A 22,314-nucleotide genomic window follows, 5' to 3' on the forward strand; every position below is an offset into this window, starting at 1 on the left:
ATGAGGTAATTTAACGCAGTCTCTTTGCAGACTCTGCTGTGCAGCGTTCATGTGCTTTTGTATAATACTAATTTGTCATAAGCATTAGGAGAGCAGGTGTGCAGCGAGGAAGGCATCATTCAACAGTATCAGAAACTACACCTTGCTGGTCCTGCAGGGCTTTGGCTCAGCAGCTATACCGTTCATTAGCATGCCATCACTTCACCTGTTTATGCTTCTACCCTGTAGCCCTGTTGTTTTTTATAGGCCACTTAATACTTGCTTTGCGTCACTGAAACCTGTAAACCTCAGTAGCATTTTGGGAAATAACTAACTAAAAAGTAGCAACAGTTGACAGTAGTTTATCTATTTTCAGAATACTGTAACTTATCCAGTAACAAACTACTTTTAATAGTGTAGTGCAGCAAAACAGCACATCAGTGTTTTGAAATATTGCAATATTTCGCATAGATATTTTGCTATAAAAAGGCCTAAAATACCACACAGGACTTCGGCACAGAGATTTGAATTGGTGAATCATTTTTGAATCTTTTACACAAGTTGCTCAAATTAATGTTTAAAAAATAAACAGTAAAATATATTTTTTTAATTCATAAGCCCTCCTTGTTTTTGTGCCAAAAAGTAGCTTGAGTGTAGTTAGCTAGTAGCTACTTTTTGTTTGTAGTCTTTAGTAAGACTTTATGAGTAGCTACCGTTTCAAAGTTGCTTCCCCAACAGGGTGTTTCAGGTTGCTCATAACTACATTCTGTAGATACCTCCAGCCACAGGACTTTAGTGAAGACAGCTAAACCACAGCAGCATAGCTGAACCCATGGAAAATGAGCTAATCAAGGTTGTAATCATCCTGCTGATTTTTTCCTTCTCTTCACCTCTGCTTGCTGGCCTGCCCCAGTGGCTCATCTGACACTGCGTAGAAAGTCGGATTAGTCAGCTTTCTTTCTCAGGACAACATCACACACGCTCACACTTACCAATGAGATTCTACTTTTGCCTTTAGATCCTTTTATCCCTTGAGAGAAGCGTCTGTCGTTGTAATTAAAGATTTGTGGCTTTGGAGAACAAATAGAAGCTCTGATCCTGCACCATATTACCTCTGATGCAAAATGATGAGGACGTCATTAAAATGTACTCTATTTTAGTAATGTATCCTGCTTGGCCAAAAGTCATCTGGACTATGTTCGCCTTTAAGCACACACTGTAGCTTTGTGCTGATTCTTTTGATATCATAAACAAACCAAGTGCTGATTGTGCTCTTGTAAAGTGGTTCCACAACAATCTTTTGGTTTCACTGACAGTGCGAAACATTTCATTGTCACTATCATGTCTATCCAGCGATCTACTGCTTAAAAAATGGTCAGTTTCACCTTCACTGCCATTGTGAACCTTTTTTGCTTAGAGGTTTTGTTAAAGTTTGATGGCAAAAAGAACAGTGTAAAATAGTCTTGACAGCCAATGTTTATATCAGGTTTCAGTTAAGAACATTTGTATGTGGGGTCTATTGTGTATTGAGAAAGAAGAATGCAGTGGTAGTTTTTTTGTGCCTGTTGGATTGACATAATTATGTAGGCTAATAGTGCTCTAGGTTGCTAACACAAAGGATCAGTTTTATTCATAATAAGAATTTGATTTGACTTAATTTTACTACCTATATAACAATCAATTAAAAAATACAACAAGGCCTGTCACGATTATTGATTAATCAGTAGTCTGATGGTTGTCAGCTATTAGCCTACCTAATTATGTCAATCTAAACACGATTATTTTAGATAACCGCAATCATTTCGCAGTTTCAATTTCAATCATATTTTCCCATCCAAATAAGGAACATGTATGCACTTAAATGCCATCGAATACATGATATTGTGTCTTTTTTGGTGTGGTAGGGAGAAGTATATATAAATATATCAAATATATTAAATAAATGATTTTTTAGTTCCATTTTATTTGTGTGCAAAACATTTAACCTCAGTACTACATGTTGTTTTGGATGAAATTTCTGTACTAATGAGGAAGTAAATAATAATTTGTGTGAATCTTAGTTGATATGGTTTCATTTCCTCCTCATCAAATCTCATGCAAATCATAAACAACAGAAACCATGTCAGGGTAATATCGATTACAGCACTTTGTTTCCATCACTCAAATATTTTTCATAGCATTAAACCGGTTGTAATTCAAAACTACCTGGAAATCAGTTTGCTCTGAAGGTATGTTGGGCTGAGGAGTCAAACTCCTGTACTTATTGTTTCTTTTTATAGCTCTCTAGAAATGTTGTGTAGTTTTTCTAAACATGCATCTAGTATAGAAAAAGTATAGTGTTTGTTTGGGTTTGGAGTCTGTTTGTTTTTCCACTTGGTTTGTAGGTTTAGGTAGGTTTAAAATTACTCATATTTGCTGATGAAAGCGGTGCTATGACTTTTCTAAGCAATTAAGCTAGCTTTTCATATCTATTAACATTTCTTCTAAGGAACACACAATTTTAGTTTGATGATGGGCTGAGGCTGAGGAAACAGGTCTGGCTCAGTTGTCTCTCATCAGGAGTCAGATAGATAACTGAGAGCAGGCTTAGACTTGTCTACCTTACCACACTACACATCCTCATCCTCCCTGTGCTCTCTTTCTTCTTTTTCATTTGGTACTCCTCCTTCTTCTGTCAGCTTGGGAAAGCCTTCTCCTGCCAGCCCTGGCAATGGTTGAATTTATGGAATCTTCTAGACTGACAAGCCTGGAGGGGAAAGCATATGCAACACTGTATTTAAGAAACATGACTGGGGCACAGTAGTGTTTACTCATGATAAAGTCTGTTTCGTCCTTCAGTAGCTATTTATTTTTATGTTTGATCTCTCAGCCAGCATGCCAGTGAATTAACCCTCATGTAAACATGGCCTTTCCAAAAATCTCCCTCCCAGAAAGAACATGTTTGTCTAGTTGATCCTTGGCCAAGAGTGACGTACTGTACTTTGGTTAAAGTGTATCATAAAAGTCAGCTGAGGCATTCTAGAGGTGAGATTTGCCCTTTCTGAGACCTGTAACAAATTCCCTTATGAGATCGACTGATAATGTATCGACCAATACCAAATAGTTTTTCATTTGAATAATGAGGAACATATATAAGAATGTATGGACTTTAATATATATATATATATAGTCTAACAGTAATTTTCAGGTACAGAAATCTAATATATTAAGCAAATGTAAAATAACACTGTCTTCACTGTATAAATTAAACATCATTATTAATGAATCCTTATTAAAGTTACAAAAGTCATTTAGTCAAAAGCAGTGAGTGATTTTTCTTTGTCCTTTGTTGTTTGATTTACATTAAAAACAGACAGCAGCAATATTAGGCTGCTGTCACTTTAAGAGCAAATGCACAGATCTAATAGACTGATACTGATACACATGCGCGTTCTCCACTGTTTACATTCACTTAAGACATAACCGACTATGTTTACTTGGATACTGTAATATAGTCCACTGAAAGCAAGCTTTTTGAAAACCCAAGTGCAGTTTTTTTTTTTTACAAAAATGTGATTTAACAGAAAACAAAGGCATGACATTGCATGAACCCAAAACATAAACATGACGCTTACCAACAGAGGTTACACAAAACAATACTTGACAATGACACATGGCAAACATGAGGGCTTAAATACACAAGGACTAATTTACATTTACATTTACATTTAGTCATTTAGCAGACGCCTTTATCCAAAGCGACTTACAAATTAGGACAAAAATTCAGCGAGTCATCATAAAGAGGCAAAAACAACAACAACGCAAGAAGTGCTCAAAATACGAAGTTCAGGTATTATTCAGAGTAGCATAAGCCTGATAAGTGATGTTTCAAAGGGAAAGGATTTTTTATTTATTTTTTTTTTATTTTTTTTTTATAAGGTTAAGTGCTCACGGAAGAGATGGGTTTTCAGCTGTCTTTTGAATGTTGTCAGGGATTCTGCATTCCGGATGAGGGTGGGGAGAGCGTTCCACCAGCATGGAACTGTGAATGAGAATGTTCTGGAAAGTGATTTTGTGGCTTTCTGTGATGGAACCACGAGACGTCGCTCGTTGACCGATCGTAGGTGTCTGGTAGGGATGTAGACTCGTAGGAGTGAGTGAAAGTAGGAGGGAGCTGAGCCTGTGATGGATCTGTAAGCAAGCGTCAGTGCCTTGAACTTGATGCGAGCAGCGAGAGGTAGCCAGTGCAGAGAGGTGAACAGAGGAGTGACGTGGGCCCTCTTGACTAATGACAAGACAAGGGACCCCTGTGAACAATGATCCAATGACAACATGACAACACAGAACACATGGCTGGATCACATGACAGACATGAAACAGGAACATGAAAAAAAAACAAATCGTGACATATCCCTCTATGGGCGGCTCCCGATGCCCAACATGAAACAAAACAAAACATTGTAAAGCCCAGGAGGTCTTGGGGGAGAGATGGTGGGCCAGGCGCGTGCAGGGGAACAGGGCTCACGTGCTGCAGCCGATGTGTGTGCTGCCCACACAATCAAAATAGCCGTGGCGAGTGCTGTATCTACCGGAGCTGCCTTAGGTGCGGCAGCCATCTTGTCCGAAGACTCAGGTGCGGTTGCCATCTTGTCCGAAGACACAGACACGGCAGGCATGACGTGAACAGTCTCTGGCTCGGCAGGCATGATATGAAGAGGCTCAGAGACTGGCTCGTGAAGACGTGAAGAGACTTGGCAGGCATGACGTGAAGAATCTCAGGCTTGGAGGATACTGTGGGATTGCGGGGCTCCTCGTCCGCAAAGCCCACAGTAAATGACGAGCCGCTCAACAAAAGGGCGAAGTCAATTTATTCCTCCCCCAGGCATCTGTGAACGAATGGGTTCATTCAATCCCACTCGCTATTTTTGACTATTTTGGGTGAATTTGTCTGCTCAAGTGCAATAAGACGTGAAAGAGAGCTCAGTTTAGTATTCGCTAAATATGAATATATTAATACATGACAGGTACTGATAAATTCAAATTAATGGGTCTCTAGTCAGTCACGTGGATACCACAAGAAAATGATTCATTTTCTCCACAACATTCTCATGTAGAACAAGCCCCCCATTTTATTCAAGTGTCTCCCACCAGCATGATGTCATTTGATGCTGCGGAGAGCTTTCCAAGGCTTCCTGCATGGTGTAGTGCGCAAAGCCTATTGTTTAGACACATTGCAAGATGACAACACAATGTGTTTCCCACTGGTCACCAGGTTTTGCAGTGATCCTCTGAACTTTTCCATCACAAACAACGTTCAATTCTTTGGTCTAAAGCACTTTCTGTATTCTAGTTGGTTCCGCATTAGCAGCATTCAATATCGCTGTCCATGGCACAAGTAGTGTCCTTCACATTTGTCACAGAACAAGGAGAACAGGTTCTTCCACACCGGCACCATAGAAAGGCGCGCTTTCTTTACAAAAGGGAGAGAGGGGTGATCCTTGTAGCGGTGGCAGGAGAGAGTAACCAGAGACATTCCCAGTGGTTTTCCTGGCCGTAGTCTGGCAGCAGGTCCGTGGGAGTGAAGGAAGAGATGTTTAACTGCTGATGGGTAATTTGGAGCTCTCCTCAACGGCATTAGGAGGAAATCAGATATATGTGCATTGACTGGAAGAAAAGAGAGCTACGGCAGCAAGTTTTCCTCAGGTGAACATCTTGTTTTGCATTTTATTTTATGTAGCCGTATTTCATTGTAAAAAACAAAACAAAAAAAACTTCTCTTTATAGTGTTTGTACCATCATTAAATAAGAACCGGAGAGGTTGTTTGTCTCCAAAAACTGCCTCGCTGTGACATTCAACTCTCTCTGCCTCACAGAAGGCTCTCTGCATCATAAAAGATCCTCTCAGCATACAAACCTATTATGGTTCGGTTGATTAACTTACATTCTGTTTACTGTCAAGAAAGTTGTGATGTGAGACTCTTTGTAGCCTTTGGGAAGCTTATTTGCAATTGAAATGCAATACACCAATTTCTTTAATACTGACATCAAATGAAAAAAACAGGATTTGCATTGTTGTTGTTTTTTTGCCAGTACAAGTTACATTCTCATTCCCTGCAGGGACAAAATTGTACTTCTAAAAACTATTGGGCAAGCGTGGCATTGTTCAGATCCATGCTTTGTGTTTAGAGACCACTGACGGTTTAAATCTTCCACCTCATGGTGTGATAGATGTGTAAAGTCATAATTAAAGGCTAAATACAAATTAAGTTAAGTTATGGCATAAAATAAAACTGCCTTACAATGGCAGTCTATGGGGCGAGACACTGGGATAAATGCTACAATTTGCACTGCTTGGAAGCAATACTTAAACATCTACATGTTAACATGTTAATTCGCTTAATAATAGTCTAACTTTCACAAGATACATGGAAGGCTACCAGAAAGTTTACAAATTACATTGGTCCCATATAACAGTTCATCTGCCTAGAACTGTCCCATCACTGAAAAACAATTTGGACAAAATCACATTTTCATACAAGTAATTTGTTTAATAAAAAATTATAATAATAAAAACAAGCTTCAAGCAAAGATTTTTTCAATAAAGCTTAACTTGTATTTTAACCCATAGCATTCCTTTAAAAATAATCCAAGATGATGTCATGACCTTGAGCGAAACAAGGAACTGATTGTACAGCGAAACTCGGACATAGTAAAAAATACATCAAGGGTTCATTTCTAAGAAATCCAATGCAGTTTTATCAGTCAATTCAGTCTTAAACCAGATGGATGTGTCATTTAATATAATCCGAAATGTTTTTCCAAAGCTTTACCTCATACTGTGGTATCTCAACATCCCAGTCAGCCATAAAACCCATATTAATTATTACCTCCACAGAAATGTGAGGAATGTCCATTTTTTTACCCACTTATCTAACTTACTTCTCGTAAAGAATGTACCATTCGGCTCAGGGAGCATGAATCCCACTGAAAAGGGTCAGACAGAAAGAAAGAGAGCAGGGGTGGCTCACATGAACTCAATGAGAAAAGTAAACAGAAAAAGAGCTGGTTAAACAATAGAGCCTGGTGCCCCTCCTCAACACTGACCTATTACGACATTACACTGCCTGGACTGTAGATATAGTTGTTCATTTTGAAATGTTTGTTGGTACCTGTAAAGATGAAGGCTGATTTCAGAAGCATAGCATTGTTGTTATGCTTACTAGGCCTACATGGAATATGTGCAGGCAGAATTGAATTTAATACATATTTTGTCTAATTTGATTATATGACTGTTAATAAGAGTACAGTATTTTATCATGTTATTTGGCCTAAAAATAAGTGTAGAAAATGCCAAGCAATGCCAAAAAATAAATAAATAAACATCAGCCAAACGAGTCTGGGCCTGCTTATGATATATGACACACTGGACATATGGAAAATCTGAATATATAAGAGTGATTTCCAGTCCTGGAAAACTCATGGATGATAATAATATATTAAGAAAAGTTCTGTACTAAATATTTCTAGTGGTACTCTGTTATAAGACATGAAAATATTCTGAAATATTTCATAAATTGCTCTTTGTTTGTGATCTTTATAACATTAAAATCCTTATTCAGTAATCACAAACTACTAGAAAGTCATGGAAGTTTATTGGTGAACAACCCTGACCTACCTTGGATTCATTTTAATGTGATTGCAAGCAGGGACATTTTGCATGTATTAGTCCAATTAATTACACAAGCTGGATTGCTGTAATATATTTGCAGATACTTCTTTTCCGCAGCCCCTTTGAATGCTAATCAACCCTGCTGCATAATTTAAAAGCAGTGTATCATGCATTAAATACTTGTAGGTGTTAACAGGCGAAGCACATCCCGGCTATATTTACTGAAAGTTTCTAAAGGTAGGTGTGAAGTTTCCATTCAGTTGCCATAGCGACTGGCCAAAAACGCAGACAAGTGCCCTTAAAGTTGCATGTTGCAGTCGAGTAATGGAACATCTGAATCTCTCGTTGCACTAATAGTTGTTTGAAAAAGTGCTTTGGGTCAGTATTGACAGCACTCAGCAGGTGGCGGACATGGATTCAGTCTGTTAAAACAAACCTGAACAGCTCAGGTCTGTTCAGGGCACTTCACAGCGTTAGGGCTAATACGATTTAACACTCTCAGAGTGACCTCCACAAAGCCTCCTCGCAAGCTAATCTTCACTACATTAACACACGTGCGGGATTTGACACCTCCACATGGCTTTGGTCCTGCTTCAGATCACATTTCCTAATTTTCTTGCCCATACATGAGCACATTTTTTGTTTTAGATGCATGAATCTAGTGGTAATTGCTGCAATTTGTTAGATCAACATGTGTGCATTTTGCATACTGGCTGTAAATTTAGATTTCCTTTTTAGATATGCTAACCATGTTAACAGTTCCTGTGATATTCAAAACTACAGCATGATAGCATTTCTTTAACAGAACAGATTCAATTTAATTAAATTTTAAACACATTATTGCCCGTATCTTTGTTTTTGCTCCGCCAATGAATATAAACAAATTCACAACAGAACTGTCAAGCGTCTTTGAGAAACTGTGTGGTTTTTCGTTCTTAAATGAATTCGTGTTTCGAGTGAATGATTCAATCAGTGTTTTGATGCTCAAGAAACATCTCTTATTATTATCAATTTTGAACATGTAACATGTATAATCTGTTTAGGTTTAGTTTAATTTTTAGTTGTGTTGCTGTTTGCCCATGTTCCCTTTGCTTGTCTGTCTCCAATTATCCCTGTGTGTATTTAAGCCTTGAGTTCTTTCTGTTCATGGTTGTCTGAGTTTTAGTTGTTGCTATTTCTCCTGAGTGTTATTGTTTTGGATTATTGTATTAAAAGACTGTTTTTGTCATATTCTCCTGCGTCGTGCGCTTCACTGCAGAACATCTGACAGAATACAGTTTTACGGTGGCGCATTGCTGCCATATGTATTTTTAACGACATATTTTCTCGTAATAACGATGTTATGTCGTTAAAACAACGTATTTTCTCATAATAACGAGATGTTATGTTGTTAAAATGGCATATTTTTCTTGTTAAAACAACATATTTTTTCGTAATAAGGCCATATGTTGTATAGTGACGTGTAATATGCCTTTATCCACATTAAAGAGAATTGATATAACATAGGCTATCGTGCTTTTATCACACTTCCACATTCGAAAAGCAGAAGCAAATGGCATACGTAAAATACCTTCCACTGCCTGTATCAATGGCAGTGCCCATAACACGAGATTGTTGTGATTTATTGATGTACATGTACAGTTCATCATAGATTGCCAACTTCATGTAAACCAAACTCAAACTTTTTGGGGCCATGGACTCAGAAAGTGACACAAGTAACAGTGGTCATTGGTCATCGCTGGAGTCCAAAATCCAAAAATCAATCTTGGGTGTGTTTCCCATTCAACGTCGTAACTTAACTACCCTGGTACGATGCATCGTTGAAGAAATCAACTGGCTAGTCATGACCGTTTCCTGAAACCATATTGTTGCAAATTTGTCATTCAACCACATCGGTTAATGATGTCATGCATGTGGTAGAGTAATAACTTCTTTAATGAATTCATTTGAGATCAAATTAATGATAGGTTTTTTTTCTCTCTATTAATTACGGACATGGCATCTGAGGACTAATTCTAATTTTTAATTCTAAATTTAGCTTTTTTACCAGATTCAATCATAGGTACTAGAGCAAGTATGCACATGCACACTCTTCAAAAAACAATGCTTTACATCTCTTGACAAACTAAAAGACGTAAATGATATTTGTATATATTCTAAATACAAAATATAGATTGTACTGAATGTCAGCTTGCTTATTTTTACAGGTTTATTAAGTTCACATGTCATGTAAACAAGACACTATGCTTCAAACCACAGGTCGCGAGCTGTCGTTCCACTTCCAACCACACAACTTTGCGCTGCTGTTTGCGAATGTTCGTTGGAACTATGGTTTCGGGAAACATAGACTCGTTGAATGCTGATAACGGCGGCACTTGCGACCATAGTTGGCTAACAATGCTTTTGGGAATCGCACCCCTGGCTGATGTATTCAGCTCATTTAACTCTCAATATTAGCACAATATCACAAGAGAGGACTTGCAGTGTGCTGAAGGTCTCTGTGGGGCCCTAAGGTCATTATTTTGTGATAAGACATCCACTTTCCTCTTTGCCCTCTCTGTCTGACCTCTTACCCTGAAGGGGAAAGTTTATGGCGCTTTCCTAATGACTAAATGGCCTTGTACTCTCTGAAGAGAATGTCTCCAGTGTGCGTGCCAGTGAAAAATGAATGGTGCTCCTATGCCAAAATAAGACCTCTAAAGAACTTGATGCAATCCCTATAAAGAGGGCTAGTGTTACATTAGGGCCTTTTCGGTGAATGAAGTCGCCACCATTTGACTCATGTCATATTTCACAGAGAGTCATATTCAACCAAATGACTGTGGTGCTAAATTGGTGAATAATGAAAGGGGGCCCAGTGTCACCTTGGGACTTAGATTTCCAGCAGTTTTACCTCAACAGACCTATTACTTACATATGTAATTAGTAAACAATAAAAGAGACTGTTGTTATGTGCCCAAAATTAAGTGAGCTGTCTATGGAAGCAGAATTCAAGAGATTTTTGATGCAAAAGCTGTTCCAGAAAGTAGGGAGAATAATAAAGCATTATCATTTCTTTGCCGGGGGAAAACAAAACAAACAAAACAATCCAAGACGGCGAACAAGGCAAGAGAAATTTAGATTATAAATACTAGGAACACTGATATTAAAGTTTTGGCCAATATAAGACAATAATTATATTCATGCTTTGATGAATAGATGACTGATAAATGCTTGATATTAAAATGTATATACTATTTTGTCTAATTCAATTAAAATTTTAATTAAAAACACAAAAAAAACAAATCATTTTAAATGCTACAATTGAATTTAGGCATCATAGCATTATAATGTACAGTATGAAAAGGCATATTCACTGTGGGATTTGCTAATGATTATATTTAGCAGTGTTATTAAATTGTTAGACTTCTAAAAGATTAACTTTAAGTGAGCATTAGATGATATCAACGATCATCTAAATAGAAACAAATATGAAAAACAAGCAAGCACAATTAAATATCCAATTCTGACCAACAAATATTCAGTAGGCCAAAGTGAACAATATCAATAAATAAAAAAAGATCTAATATCAACCCATAGTCAGTAGGTACTGATATATACAGTGGTGGTCAAAATTGATGGCACCCCTGATAAATATGATAAAAAATGGCTGTAAAAAATAAATCTGCATTGTTTATCCTTTTGATCTTTCCTTCAAAAAATTCGCAAAAATCTTACCTTTCATTGAAGTAAAAGAATTGAAATTGGGGGGTAAATCACATTATGAAATAAATGTTTTTCTCCAAAACACACTGGCCATAATTGTTGGCACCCCTAGAATTTTTTATGAGAAAAATATCTCTGAAGTATATTCCCATTAATATTTACCTTTTTTAGCACACCAGGGTGACTAGGAACATGAAATTGTCTAGCTATGACTTCTTGTTTCACAGGAGTTTAAATATGAGGAAACACAAAGGCCAAATCCCCTTAATCATCCATCACAATGAGTAAAACCAAAGAATATAGTTCTGATTTGCAGCAAAAGATTGTTGAGCTTCACAAAATAGAAAGTGGCTGAAAGAAAATATCTAAAGAATTGAAAATCCCCATTTTGACCATCAGGGCAATAATTAAGAAGTTATAATCAACTAAAGATATTACGAATCTGCCAGGAAGAGGACGTGTGTCTATATTGTCTTAATGGATGGTGAGGAGGAAAGTCTGAGTGGCCAAAGACTCTCCAAGGATCATAGATGGAGAATTGCAGAGATTAGTTGAGTCTTGGGGTCAGAAAGCCTAAAAAAAAATTTATCAAACAACCCCTACATCTCCACATGTTGTTTGGGAGGGTTTCAAGAAAAATCCTCCTCGCTCCTCCAAAAATAAACTCCAGCATATTCAGTTGTCAGACACGACTAGAACTTCAAAAGGGACCGGATTCTATGGTCAGATAAAACGAAAAAAAAAAGGGCTTTTTGCCAGCAAACCCAGCAGATGTGTTTGGTGCAAACAGGGATGAAGAGTACCCCATGCCTACGGTTAAATACACTGCTGGATCTTATATGTTGTGGGCTGGAGGTCCTGGACATCTTGTTCAGATACATGGTATTATGGATTCTAGCAAATACAAACAGATAAAAAATCAAAACCTGACGGCCTCTGCTAGAAATCTTATAATGGGCCGTGGTTGGATCTTCCATCAGGACAACGGTCCAAAACAAAAATCAACACAAAAATGGGTAACTGAGCACAAAATGAAGCTTCTGCCATGACCGTCCCAGTCCCCTGACCTGATGAGTGGGCTGAACTGAAGAGAAGAAGCACCAACATGGATCTGGGAATCTGAAGGATCTGGAGAGATTCTGTATGAAGGAATGGTCTCTGATCTCTTGTCAGGTGTTCTCCAAACTCATCAGGCATTATAGAAGAAAACTCAGATCTGTTATCTTGGCAAAAAGAGGTTGCAAAAAGTATTTAATAACAGGGTGCCAACAATTATGGCCAGTGTGTTTTGGAGAAAAACATTTATTTTATAATGTGATTTACCCCCCACTTTCAATTCTTTTACTTCAATGAAAAGTTCGATTTTTGTGAATTTTTTTAATGAAAGATCAAAAGGATAAACAATGCAGATTATTTTTTTACAGCCATTTTTCTCATATTTATCAGGGGTGCCATCAATTTTGACCACCACTGTATTCTGCATCCCTACATTTGTGAAAATAGTCAAAAATGCTGGTGCTGGCTGGCACCTTTTTCTTTTTTTACGCTGGAGGGGAAAGAGTTAAAGTACATTTAAAGTTATATTTCAAGTATACCATTTAATATTTAAATATAGGAACATAGTAGCATCATAACTAAGTATGATGTTAAGTTTGCTTAAAGATAGCAAGTATACAGTATAAAACTACTAAACTAGTAGTTTACTGAGAGTATACTTCAAAGTGTACTTTTATAAACAAAAAAATGTGCTACAAGTATTTGACTAAACTATAAGTTCACTTGTAGTATAGATGCAGTACAAACGAAAAAACTTATTTTTAAACTAGTGTGCTTAAAATGTACTACTGTTACACTTAAAGGACACTTAAAAGTATACTTCTATACACTAAAAAGTGGACCAATTCAGTCCCAATAGTATTGAAATAGTACATTTACAAGTATACTTCTAGTATATTAGTACTACATAAAGTATACTTAAATATACTTGAATTTTACTTAAGTATACTTAACAAAAATTAACTTGAAATATACTTATTTTTTTAAGGTATCCCTGAAATAAACCTTACATTCAATTCAGTATAGAAATGTACTAATTCATTGTACCCAATTTGTTTTTCTACCTGTGAAGCACTTTCCGGTTATGAGGTTACTAGGCAGTGAGTTTGTGTAATGTTTGTGCCCTCAAGACACACTTGTCATGTTCATTAATGCAATGATATGCAGAAGGGTTCATGTCTAGGTTTGTCTATGGTCTCTGGGTAAATGATACTAATCGCAACATGGCTCCTATGATTTAACATAGATCATTGACCAGAAAGCTGTGAGTGAGTGAATAAATAGCCCTATTGTTTTTTTGTTTTGTTTTTTAATGAATGTGTCATTTCCTGTGACTGTGCCAGCAGACCAGCCCCTTCAAATTCAACAGTTTATGGGACACCAGTCATTTTAAGTGTACATTAAATTTTAACACATTAAATTGAAGTACAAGCACTGCTTACTGCACAGTATTTTTTTTAAATATTATTATTAATGTTAATAATAATATTAGGCTACCTTAATATTAATATTAATATTACCCTTCTTAAATATTTTGAGAATATATTTTTTTTTGCCAAACGTAGGCTCCTATGTAATGAATGCAGAAACTTCATGCTGCATATTGCAGAACTATTAAGAGTAGTATAGTAGTATGCTAGTCTGAACATAGCCTGCTTGTCTGTGCTGGAATAAGGTTGTGCTGGTCTGTGCACAAAAATGTGCAACAAAGCAAGAATAAGGCTGTATTAATGTTTAGAGCCAAAGAAGGAAGTAAACTTCTGATATATTTAGAGATACGTGAAGCTAGACAGGGAACAGTCTTCATGAGAGAGACTGCAAGTCTTAACTTGATTTTTAGAAGTATGATTGGAATTTGAAGGATCTTTGAGACCTGCTTTAGCTTTATCTTCCTTACTTGTGCACTTCTGTACCGAAGCTATTTAGCCAACATGTATGTGTTATGCCAAAATAGTTGGACCAAATAATAGAAGAAAAGAAAGTATATTGGTTCAAAAACAGTTACATTAGTGAGAGTTGTAATTTACTTGAAATATTACATTAAGAAGATTTTATATCCTCTCATTGGAACTTTCTTTTCCAAATTTGTACTTTTATAAAAAGCATCCTGGTAAAATTGAGTCCTCACAGAGAACACCAGATTTTGTCTCATGATTTTTTTAGATTCATAATGTAAACAACAACATTTAAAACAGCATCAGAGGAGGAAATTATAAGTTTCAGGTGCTCTTTAAACAAATGAACTGATCACTCGCTGTGAGGTAGACAGGCCTCTAATTAAAGCTTTTCCATTGGGGGGAATGTGTGTGTGTGTGTGTGTGTGTGTGTAGGGCCACTGGCTCTGAAGGGCCCGACTAGGCTGTAAATCAACTTCGGTCTCTCAACCCACTCCGGCTGTTCAGTGTCTGAAGCAATTATAGAAAAAGACTGGATGCAACATTTTTCCTGTCCTTCAAGATTTGTGGACACTTTTAAAAGGGTTTCGAACCCTAGCTAACCCTTCATAAAAACTCTGGCTTTTTTAAAACAGACCACAGACGGCTGTCAATCAATTAAAAATGTAATTGAATTAATTACATATTATAAGAATATACTAATCACTTTAAATCACTTATTAATAATAGTTTTAAAAAGTTGTCACCTTTATTTAAATAGCACTTTATAGAATACAGATTGTTTCAAAGCAGCTTAACAGTGATAAACGGGAAAATAATGATCAATGATGCAAACAGAATTCAAATCTGTAAAGCGTTGCTTAAAAAAGACAACTTGTGTTATTCAGCAGAAGTCAGTGTTGATTCGGTTCAGTTCAATAACTGTATAAAGAATAAGATCACCAATTACGAAACAAGTTCAATTAAGCTATAAAGCAGTTCTGATGTCATCATCCAGGGGTGCGTTTCCCGAACAACGACGTAACTCGCTGCTTAACTACTGTAGTAGCCTACGATGCATCGTTGAAGAAATCAACTAGCTAGTCACGACTAGCCTGGTTAAAACCAGACCATTCTCAGTAGTAACTGAGTTATGGTCTGGCAAAGCTTCATTAATAACTCATTTCCAAAGGGGCGTCACCAACGGACGTCGCTCAAATGCCTCTGGGCACAATTGGATAGACCTAAAACCAATCAGAGCGATCGTCATCGTGTAAAGCCATATGCTGCGTCCCAATTCGCCTAAGTTACACTACGCCATAAAAGTATGTACTCTTTTTGTGAAGAAAAGGTATTTACTTTTGAATGTGTAGCAAAAAAGTAGGCAAGCTTTGGGACATACTACTTCGTCATCTTTATCGGATGGATCTGTCGCGTGCATCCTGTCACGTAAACTGCCCTGTCAATCATCGTGTCACAGTTAAAATCCTCTATTAAATCTGATTTAAATTCATACCGTTTCGGAGAGAAATGTAGTAGCACGTTCATCTGCCAGTGGGTCTTTCATGGAGACTGTCCTCATGTGTTTGCAATTTGAATATAATAATGCATTTAAAAGTTGCTGCGCTTCACCAACGGACGTCGCTCAAATGCCTCTGGGCACAATTCTAGACCTAAAACCAATCAGAGCGATCAGCATTGTGTAAAGCCCGCCACAACGTTTCTGATTGGTGCCGCGATTAAAACGGATTAGAAATGGACTTGAATGAGCTCTTTGCCAGACTACTTGCAGAGCAAATCTAAATTTGCCAGAAGTTGTCTGGGTTTTCCCAGGCTAAGTCACGACTGTTTCCCGAAACCATATTGTCGCAAATTGGTCGTTCAACCACGTCGGTTGATGTCACGCATGTGGAGTAATAACTTACTTTAATGAATCTGTTTGAGATCGAATTAATGCTAGAGATTTTGTTCTAAATTACAGACATGGCATCTGAGGACTATTTTTCATTTTTCTCATTCATTTTGCTTTATTTCCAGATTCAGTCACAGGTTCGTTCTTGCGTAGCCTACTAGAGCACATTCGCACATGCGCACTATTCAAAAACGACGCTTTAAATCTCTTGACAAACTATATACTGTATGTATTCTAAATAAAATGTATAGATTGTGGGCTACTGAATGTCAGCTTTCTTATTTGACTTAAGATAAGGATTTATTGACTCCACATGTCATGCAAACAAGAAACTATGCTTCTAACCACAGGTCGAGAGCTGTCGATGGTTTCGTGAAACACCGACTCGTTGAACTCCAAAATGAAAATAGGGTGAATTCGGGTGATCTGGGACATTGGGTAATGTGGGACACTTAAACTCCGGTGTGTTTATTTCCTGTTCTAACTTCTTGTTCTTAAAGTGTTGAAAATGTGTTTTAGTTTTTTTTATTTCAAGCATTTTGTTGTTGTCCCACTCTATCAAATATTATTGAGAATGTGGGTCGGCATGCTTTGGGTAATGTTGGACATTCTTCAAATGGGGGAAATATGCATTTTGGGACTTTATAAGTCTAATGACAAGGGCGTAGATCTCATTACAACTAAGGGGTAGACCACTTTAAAATGAACTCTAATATAAAGCTAATCAGGGTTTGAAATTAACACCCGCCAAACCGCCAAATGCAGGTAAAAATCATCGCTGTCAAATCACAAGCCAATTTGGCGGGTTACTTATTAGGTTCTCTCACTTTGCTGAGTCTCTCACCTGCAAGGAGTGTTTGTTCCCTGAGTAACCCCAATTTAAATAGAATGGAGAACTTAAATGAATAACCAAATGAATACTCCGTTAATCAAATTGTTGCTTGCTGTTGCTTAAATTTAAGTAGATTTTTTAAATGCATTTAAAGGGATTAACAGTAGACGTAATCCTGGTTAGAGATAGAAATTATTTTTCCTGATATTGGAACACTCTTTATGAAAAAATATGAGTGTATATTAATTAATTAAGTACTTGTCATTTTTTCATAATGCTTTTTAAAAATGGGTGATACTGTGTTTAAGGCATGCATAAAGTATGGTAAATATAGGCTTTTTTTAGGCCTAATACACGTGTCCCAGATTACAAAGTGACCTGTCCTAGATTATCAAATTTAGACAGAATTTTTGTTTTTGGCACAAAAACGCTAATAAGTGTGGCATGTCTCCTCTGGGTATAATATCTACATTCTTTCTTCTGGTGTGGTTCGAAAACATCTTAGGGATTTCAGAAAAGTCTAATGTGTTGATCTTATGTGTTAGATAGATATCGAAATACATTGGAGAAGTCAAAATTGCAAAAAAAATGACCCTAACACAATTTTTTTTGTGTATATATTGGAATTTTTCACAAAATTAATTAATTATCAGCATAAACTTTATATGCACTATACAGAACTGTAAGCTTTGAAATATAGTAATCAAGCTGGACATCAGTTTCCTGGTTCTGTGTCAGCATCACTTTGATTTGCCTGACTGTGTTTTAAAAGGAAGTATGGCTATCTGAACATAATTGTGTTCTTCACTACACAGGGATATAAAGATATCAGTCAATGTTTACTCATGTTGTGACGCAAAGCGCCATCATCTATATATATCAACCCTGAAATGAACTCGACTCAAAATGTATTTCCCGAGTCCCGACACGCCCACTTCCTTTCATATTCAGAGTGTAGTCACCTCAGTTTCCCCATTAGAATACTTTTATCCAACCTGTCAATCATAAACTAAAGTGGCACTCCAAGTCATGGCATATTTATAATCGGCGCTTGCGCAGAGGCAGGTCTTGTGCAGTAAGTGTTGTAGTTAGCTGAGTGCTGGGATGGCATAAAACAGAGGAGAGTCCAGCCACATCTCATGCATAAAATCATGAGGTGCTTTTTGATCTCTCTATGGGTAAAAGCCAAAACTTAAGTGCCATACTTCTTTGCCTCTTCTACAACTATTTGCATAATCACTCACGCAGCATCAGGCTGAATTTGGTAGGCTTAAATGATCATTTTGTTGATATAAGGAAGATCCTGGAGGGGATGCTGTGCTTAACTGTATGTGCTTGTAAGCGTAGTGTAATGGCATCTGGTGAAGCTGTTAATACATTGCTCCTTTTAAAACGAAGCTGTATTTTGTCTAATTTTTCAGGGAAAACATCAACACGTCTTGTTATCAGAGAATATATCTTCAGATAGGCCTAAGTATTTGTCTTTCTTCATTGGCAAATATTAAGAATAAACAATATTAAGTTAAGTTTACCAAAATGAAGTGGTGTTTTTGTCAAATTTTTCATGAAAACATAAAAAAAGAAGACTTGTTTTCCGAGAATATAACTTGATACAAGATACTGTATTGGTACTATTTGGTTTGAAACTTACTTTGCTTTCTATGTATGCAATACATATGTATCTCTCCCGTTTCCTTATGGGATAGTAAAGTGACCATTGAATGTGCACTTTAGACTCTCGCCGGCAGTAGTAGGTCATCCAGGTACTTTTCGACTACTGTGAATACTATGAATTTGGACATACTACTCGGCTCACATACTGTTTTTCGCCTACTATATAGTGTGAAATAGTCATATTCAGATGCAGCGTGTGAGCTTCAAAAAACAGTTTACACTGGCTACTATTCACAGGTATGGTTATGCTCCAGCAGGAGGGTATTTATTATTTTATAAAGTGAACAAATCATAAGAATGATTAATTCTTTGATCTTTTGGAATGAAACAGCTCGGTTTCTAACCCATCCTGTAACTAGGACAGAGAATCGATCTCATTTAAGAAGGATGGGCTTATGTAGAAGTCTTAAGCACAGCAGAAAACAACAACAACAAGGGTCAGAAAGAGGGTTGAAAAGTTCATTAGTGTTTAACAAATATTATTCCATGGTCTGGGTGAATACTCGATTCTGAATGGCTGCAGGGTGCCCATTAAAAAGTGATAGAGGACACCTAGTAAAGGAGTTCTGGTGAAACTGACAGTTTACCGTTCGAAATAAATAAATAAATGCGCTGGCTACATCAGCTGTGAGTAACCATAGCAACAGGCAGTCAAAGTATCTATACGGACTATAAATCGAGCGGACTATAAATATCTCCGGTTGCTAAATAAACCGTCAGGCGTAACCAGGGAAACCAAGTTATTGTTTGTAAAAACTTTAGATTTCGATTGTAAAACTAATATATAAACTAATGTTTTAAAAATGTGTTATTTGGCAAGGGACCATGGCCTCGCCGTCGTCCATTAATACCTGACAATGGACACCTCGTCGGGCATTAACCCTTAATTAATAATACAAATAAAAAAACTTTACTATCACTTGATCGTACCCTCCAGGGACCAGCCTAGACTGATCACACCGGTGTGATCGTACGTGTGAAAGGGTTTTAATAGCCATAGGGGGAAGGTTACAGTGAGTAAATGTTTGCTTTGAGTGAGATGCACTAGAGTCAAAAAGGAAACTCTCAGAGACGCTCTCAGCGTGACCCAGAGGTGCTGAGTAGCGGTCTGGCAAAGTGCTGGAATATTTTAGGCCTTCAAGCAGATCCATTTCTCTGTATCAGCTTGACTGCAAGTCAGAATCATATGCCTAGCCTAAGTGTTGTTCAAACAAGGTCATTATATTATTTATGACTTTTTCAGAGTCAGTTTTTTTCAGTCTTTTTATTATTAGTTACAGAAATGAGTCCTACATGCATATGAGAACGTGAGAGAGTATATTCACACTGGATGTGCCTGTAGAGGAGTGTATGCAAACGCAGAAACACTCGAGGTCATTGTATTTTATCTTTACAGCTGTTTGAGGCCAATAGCCTACTTTTACAGAAATGAGAGAGAAGGTCGTTGAAGTGAAATCAATACAGCCTCTTAATGAGGTTCTCTGGAAAGGGAAAATTGATTGAGAGGGAGGGTTAGAGAGAAACAAAGAGAAAGCAAGAGGGTGGCACTGCTAAACAGATATATTGAAACCGTTTGGAAGCAGGGCAGCACTGAGCGAATAAGTGGATCAACCTCACTTTGAGTGAGTTTTTCTTAGTAGGGAAAGATTAGTGATTACCAGAGGACTTTGATTAATGCAACAGTGTGGCAGTGTAAATTAAAAGTTGTTTTTTTTGCGGTGCAAAAGCATCTGCCCTCATTTTCAGTGTATTTGGCTCATGGGATGATTCCCAGCTTGTATCATCTCAGTTATATAACAGACTTGTGAACTTCTGTGTGTACAGTAGTTCTCATTTCAAAGAGGAAAGCAGATGCTTTCGACCCATTTTCTTGTTAGACTACATAAATAAACAAGTGCTTATGGTGGCTGACATTTTTACATTAACTATTGTTTATACATTATGAGCTTATATTTAGAGCCTACAAACAACCTGCAACAGTATAGACTAATGGTCTCAGACCTTTGAATCCCTATTGCAGGTATTTTTATAAAAAATCTTGGTTTCACACACACCTGACCAAATGCCCCCACAATGTCAAAATGTTCACATTTTACTATCTTTGTGTGGACATTTGGTCTTCTCAATGTAGGTTAAACAAGAACACACACACACAAATATATATCTATATATATGTGTGTGTATATACTGTTGAAAATAAGTTGGATGGTTAAAGGAATATCTTAATTCATGATGTCGAACAAGAAGATGGATGCAACCAAAACAAGAATATTCTGCAGAAGGATTCAGGATTCATATTTGATCCTCTGAAGGGTTTTTCATTGTTTTTCTTTCTCTTCCTTCAATTTAGAGATCCCAGTGGAGCCATTTGAACCAGTAACCAATGGCAACAGTCCAGGCCCTGTCCTTGAACCAGGACCCCAGCAAAAGCATCTGTGCCATTTATCCAACATCCTCTTTGGCATCAGGCCGCTGCGTCATGGGAAGTGTAGGCAGCCTAATCGAGAAATCAGACGTTTCACCAACCAAGAGTAATAGAGCAGTTCCACAAGTACCAGGACGTCATAACCACGGCCTGCTCAAGAAGGGTTTCAACCAGAGAGAGCTGCTTAACTATCTGAACATAACCAAGAAGGAAGCGAAGGGCAGCAAACACATCATCTCTGGCACATCCTCCATCAAGAGAGAGCACAGGAGCGAGGAGAACGACATCTACACTAAGGTCTACCACAGAGATGGAAAAGAGCTTGATTTGGGAAAGAACTCACTTCCCATAGGTGGCAAGTTTGATAAGGTAAACGACTGGGAAAAAGTTATGCTTTGCTCATTTCATGTCAGAATTACAGTATTTGGGACATCTCTGTCAAACTTTGGTAACTCTGACCAATGGCAGAGATGTGGCAGAGATGTTTGAGACTAGTGACAAATACATTTTTTTTACTGTTTACTAACTGTCCTAACAGTTTTTTTTTCCAATTACAACTTATATCATCATGAATGTATTCTAATTTTGTGTGAAACCAGCTTGTTAAAAAATATATAATTAATATAATATTTTGCTACCATCAACAACTAAGCACCAAAATAAAAAAATAAAAAAGTTAAAAATAAGTATTTTTGAGACTGTGTTGAGACTAAAGATGTGACTAGATTTAATTCGAAAAAGACCTGAATGCAGCAAAAATACTTAATATTTTTTCATTAAGACATAAAAAAAACTTTTGCAGAAAAGTAAGGGTGAATTCATCAAAGTTATAGACTTTTTTTTACCCTTCAGCACTTGCTTCAGCAAGTATTCAGCAAATCTCGGAAGGAGCAGGTATTAAAAATACAATGACTGGATGAAAACAAGATGAATACGTTACTCGTTGTAGTTTCAAAGCCTGTCAATGAAATCCAGAAATTGTGACAGTGTTTCAAGTCAGGCTCCATATTTCTCCCTGAGGCAAGTGTAATTTATTGATAGGTGGGCTACTCCCCCCAGTCGCAAATGGAAATAAATCATATAAACTGTTCGGGCCAGCAGCGTGTAGACTAACTGACTGGCTAAATTTATCTCTGTAATCAAATATGGTCCCCCTCAGGTGACGTTATTGAGCAGGAAACTCAGCGAGACAGAAGAAATATGGAAGTA

General features: G+C 37.2%; 1 protein-coding gene across 2 annotated transcripts in view; it reads left to right on the forward strand.

The window, feature by feature from the left end:
- Positions 1–22,314, forward strand: part of n4bp3 (NEDD4 binding protein 3) — a 28,563-nt gene that overhangs the window by 1,710 nt on the left and 4,539 nt on the right. The window contains exons 1-2 of one of the 2 annotated variants that reach the window (XM_082178151.1): positions 4,266–5,661; positions 21,031–21,474. In XM_082178151.1, coding sequence (XP_082034277.1) covers positions 21,064–21,474 — 411 coding nt within the window. In that variant the 5' untranslated portion in view covers positions 4,266–5,661; positions 21,031–21,063. Of the gene's footprint in view, positions 1–4,265; positions 5,662–21,030; positions 21,475–22,314 lie in introns of those variants that run through there. The other variant, XM_082178152.1, reaches the window with a different exon arrangement.

The sequence above is a fragment of the Leuciscus leuciscus genome, assembly GCF_965113295.1.
Source record: "Leuciscus leuciscus genome assembly, chromosome: 8".
Taxonomy (NCBI): Eukaryota; Metazoa; Chordata; class Actinopteri; order Cypriniformes; family Leuciscidae; genus Leuciscus; species Leuciscus leuciscus.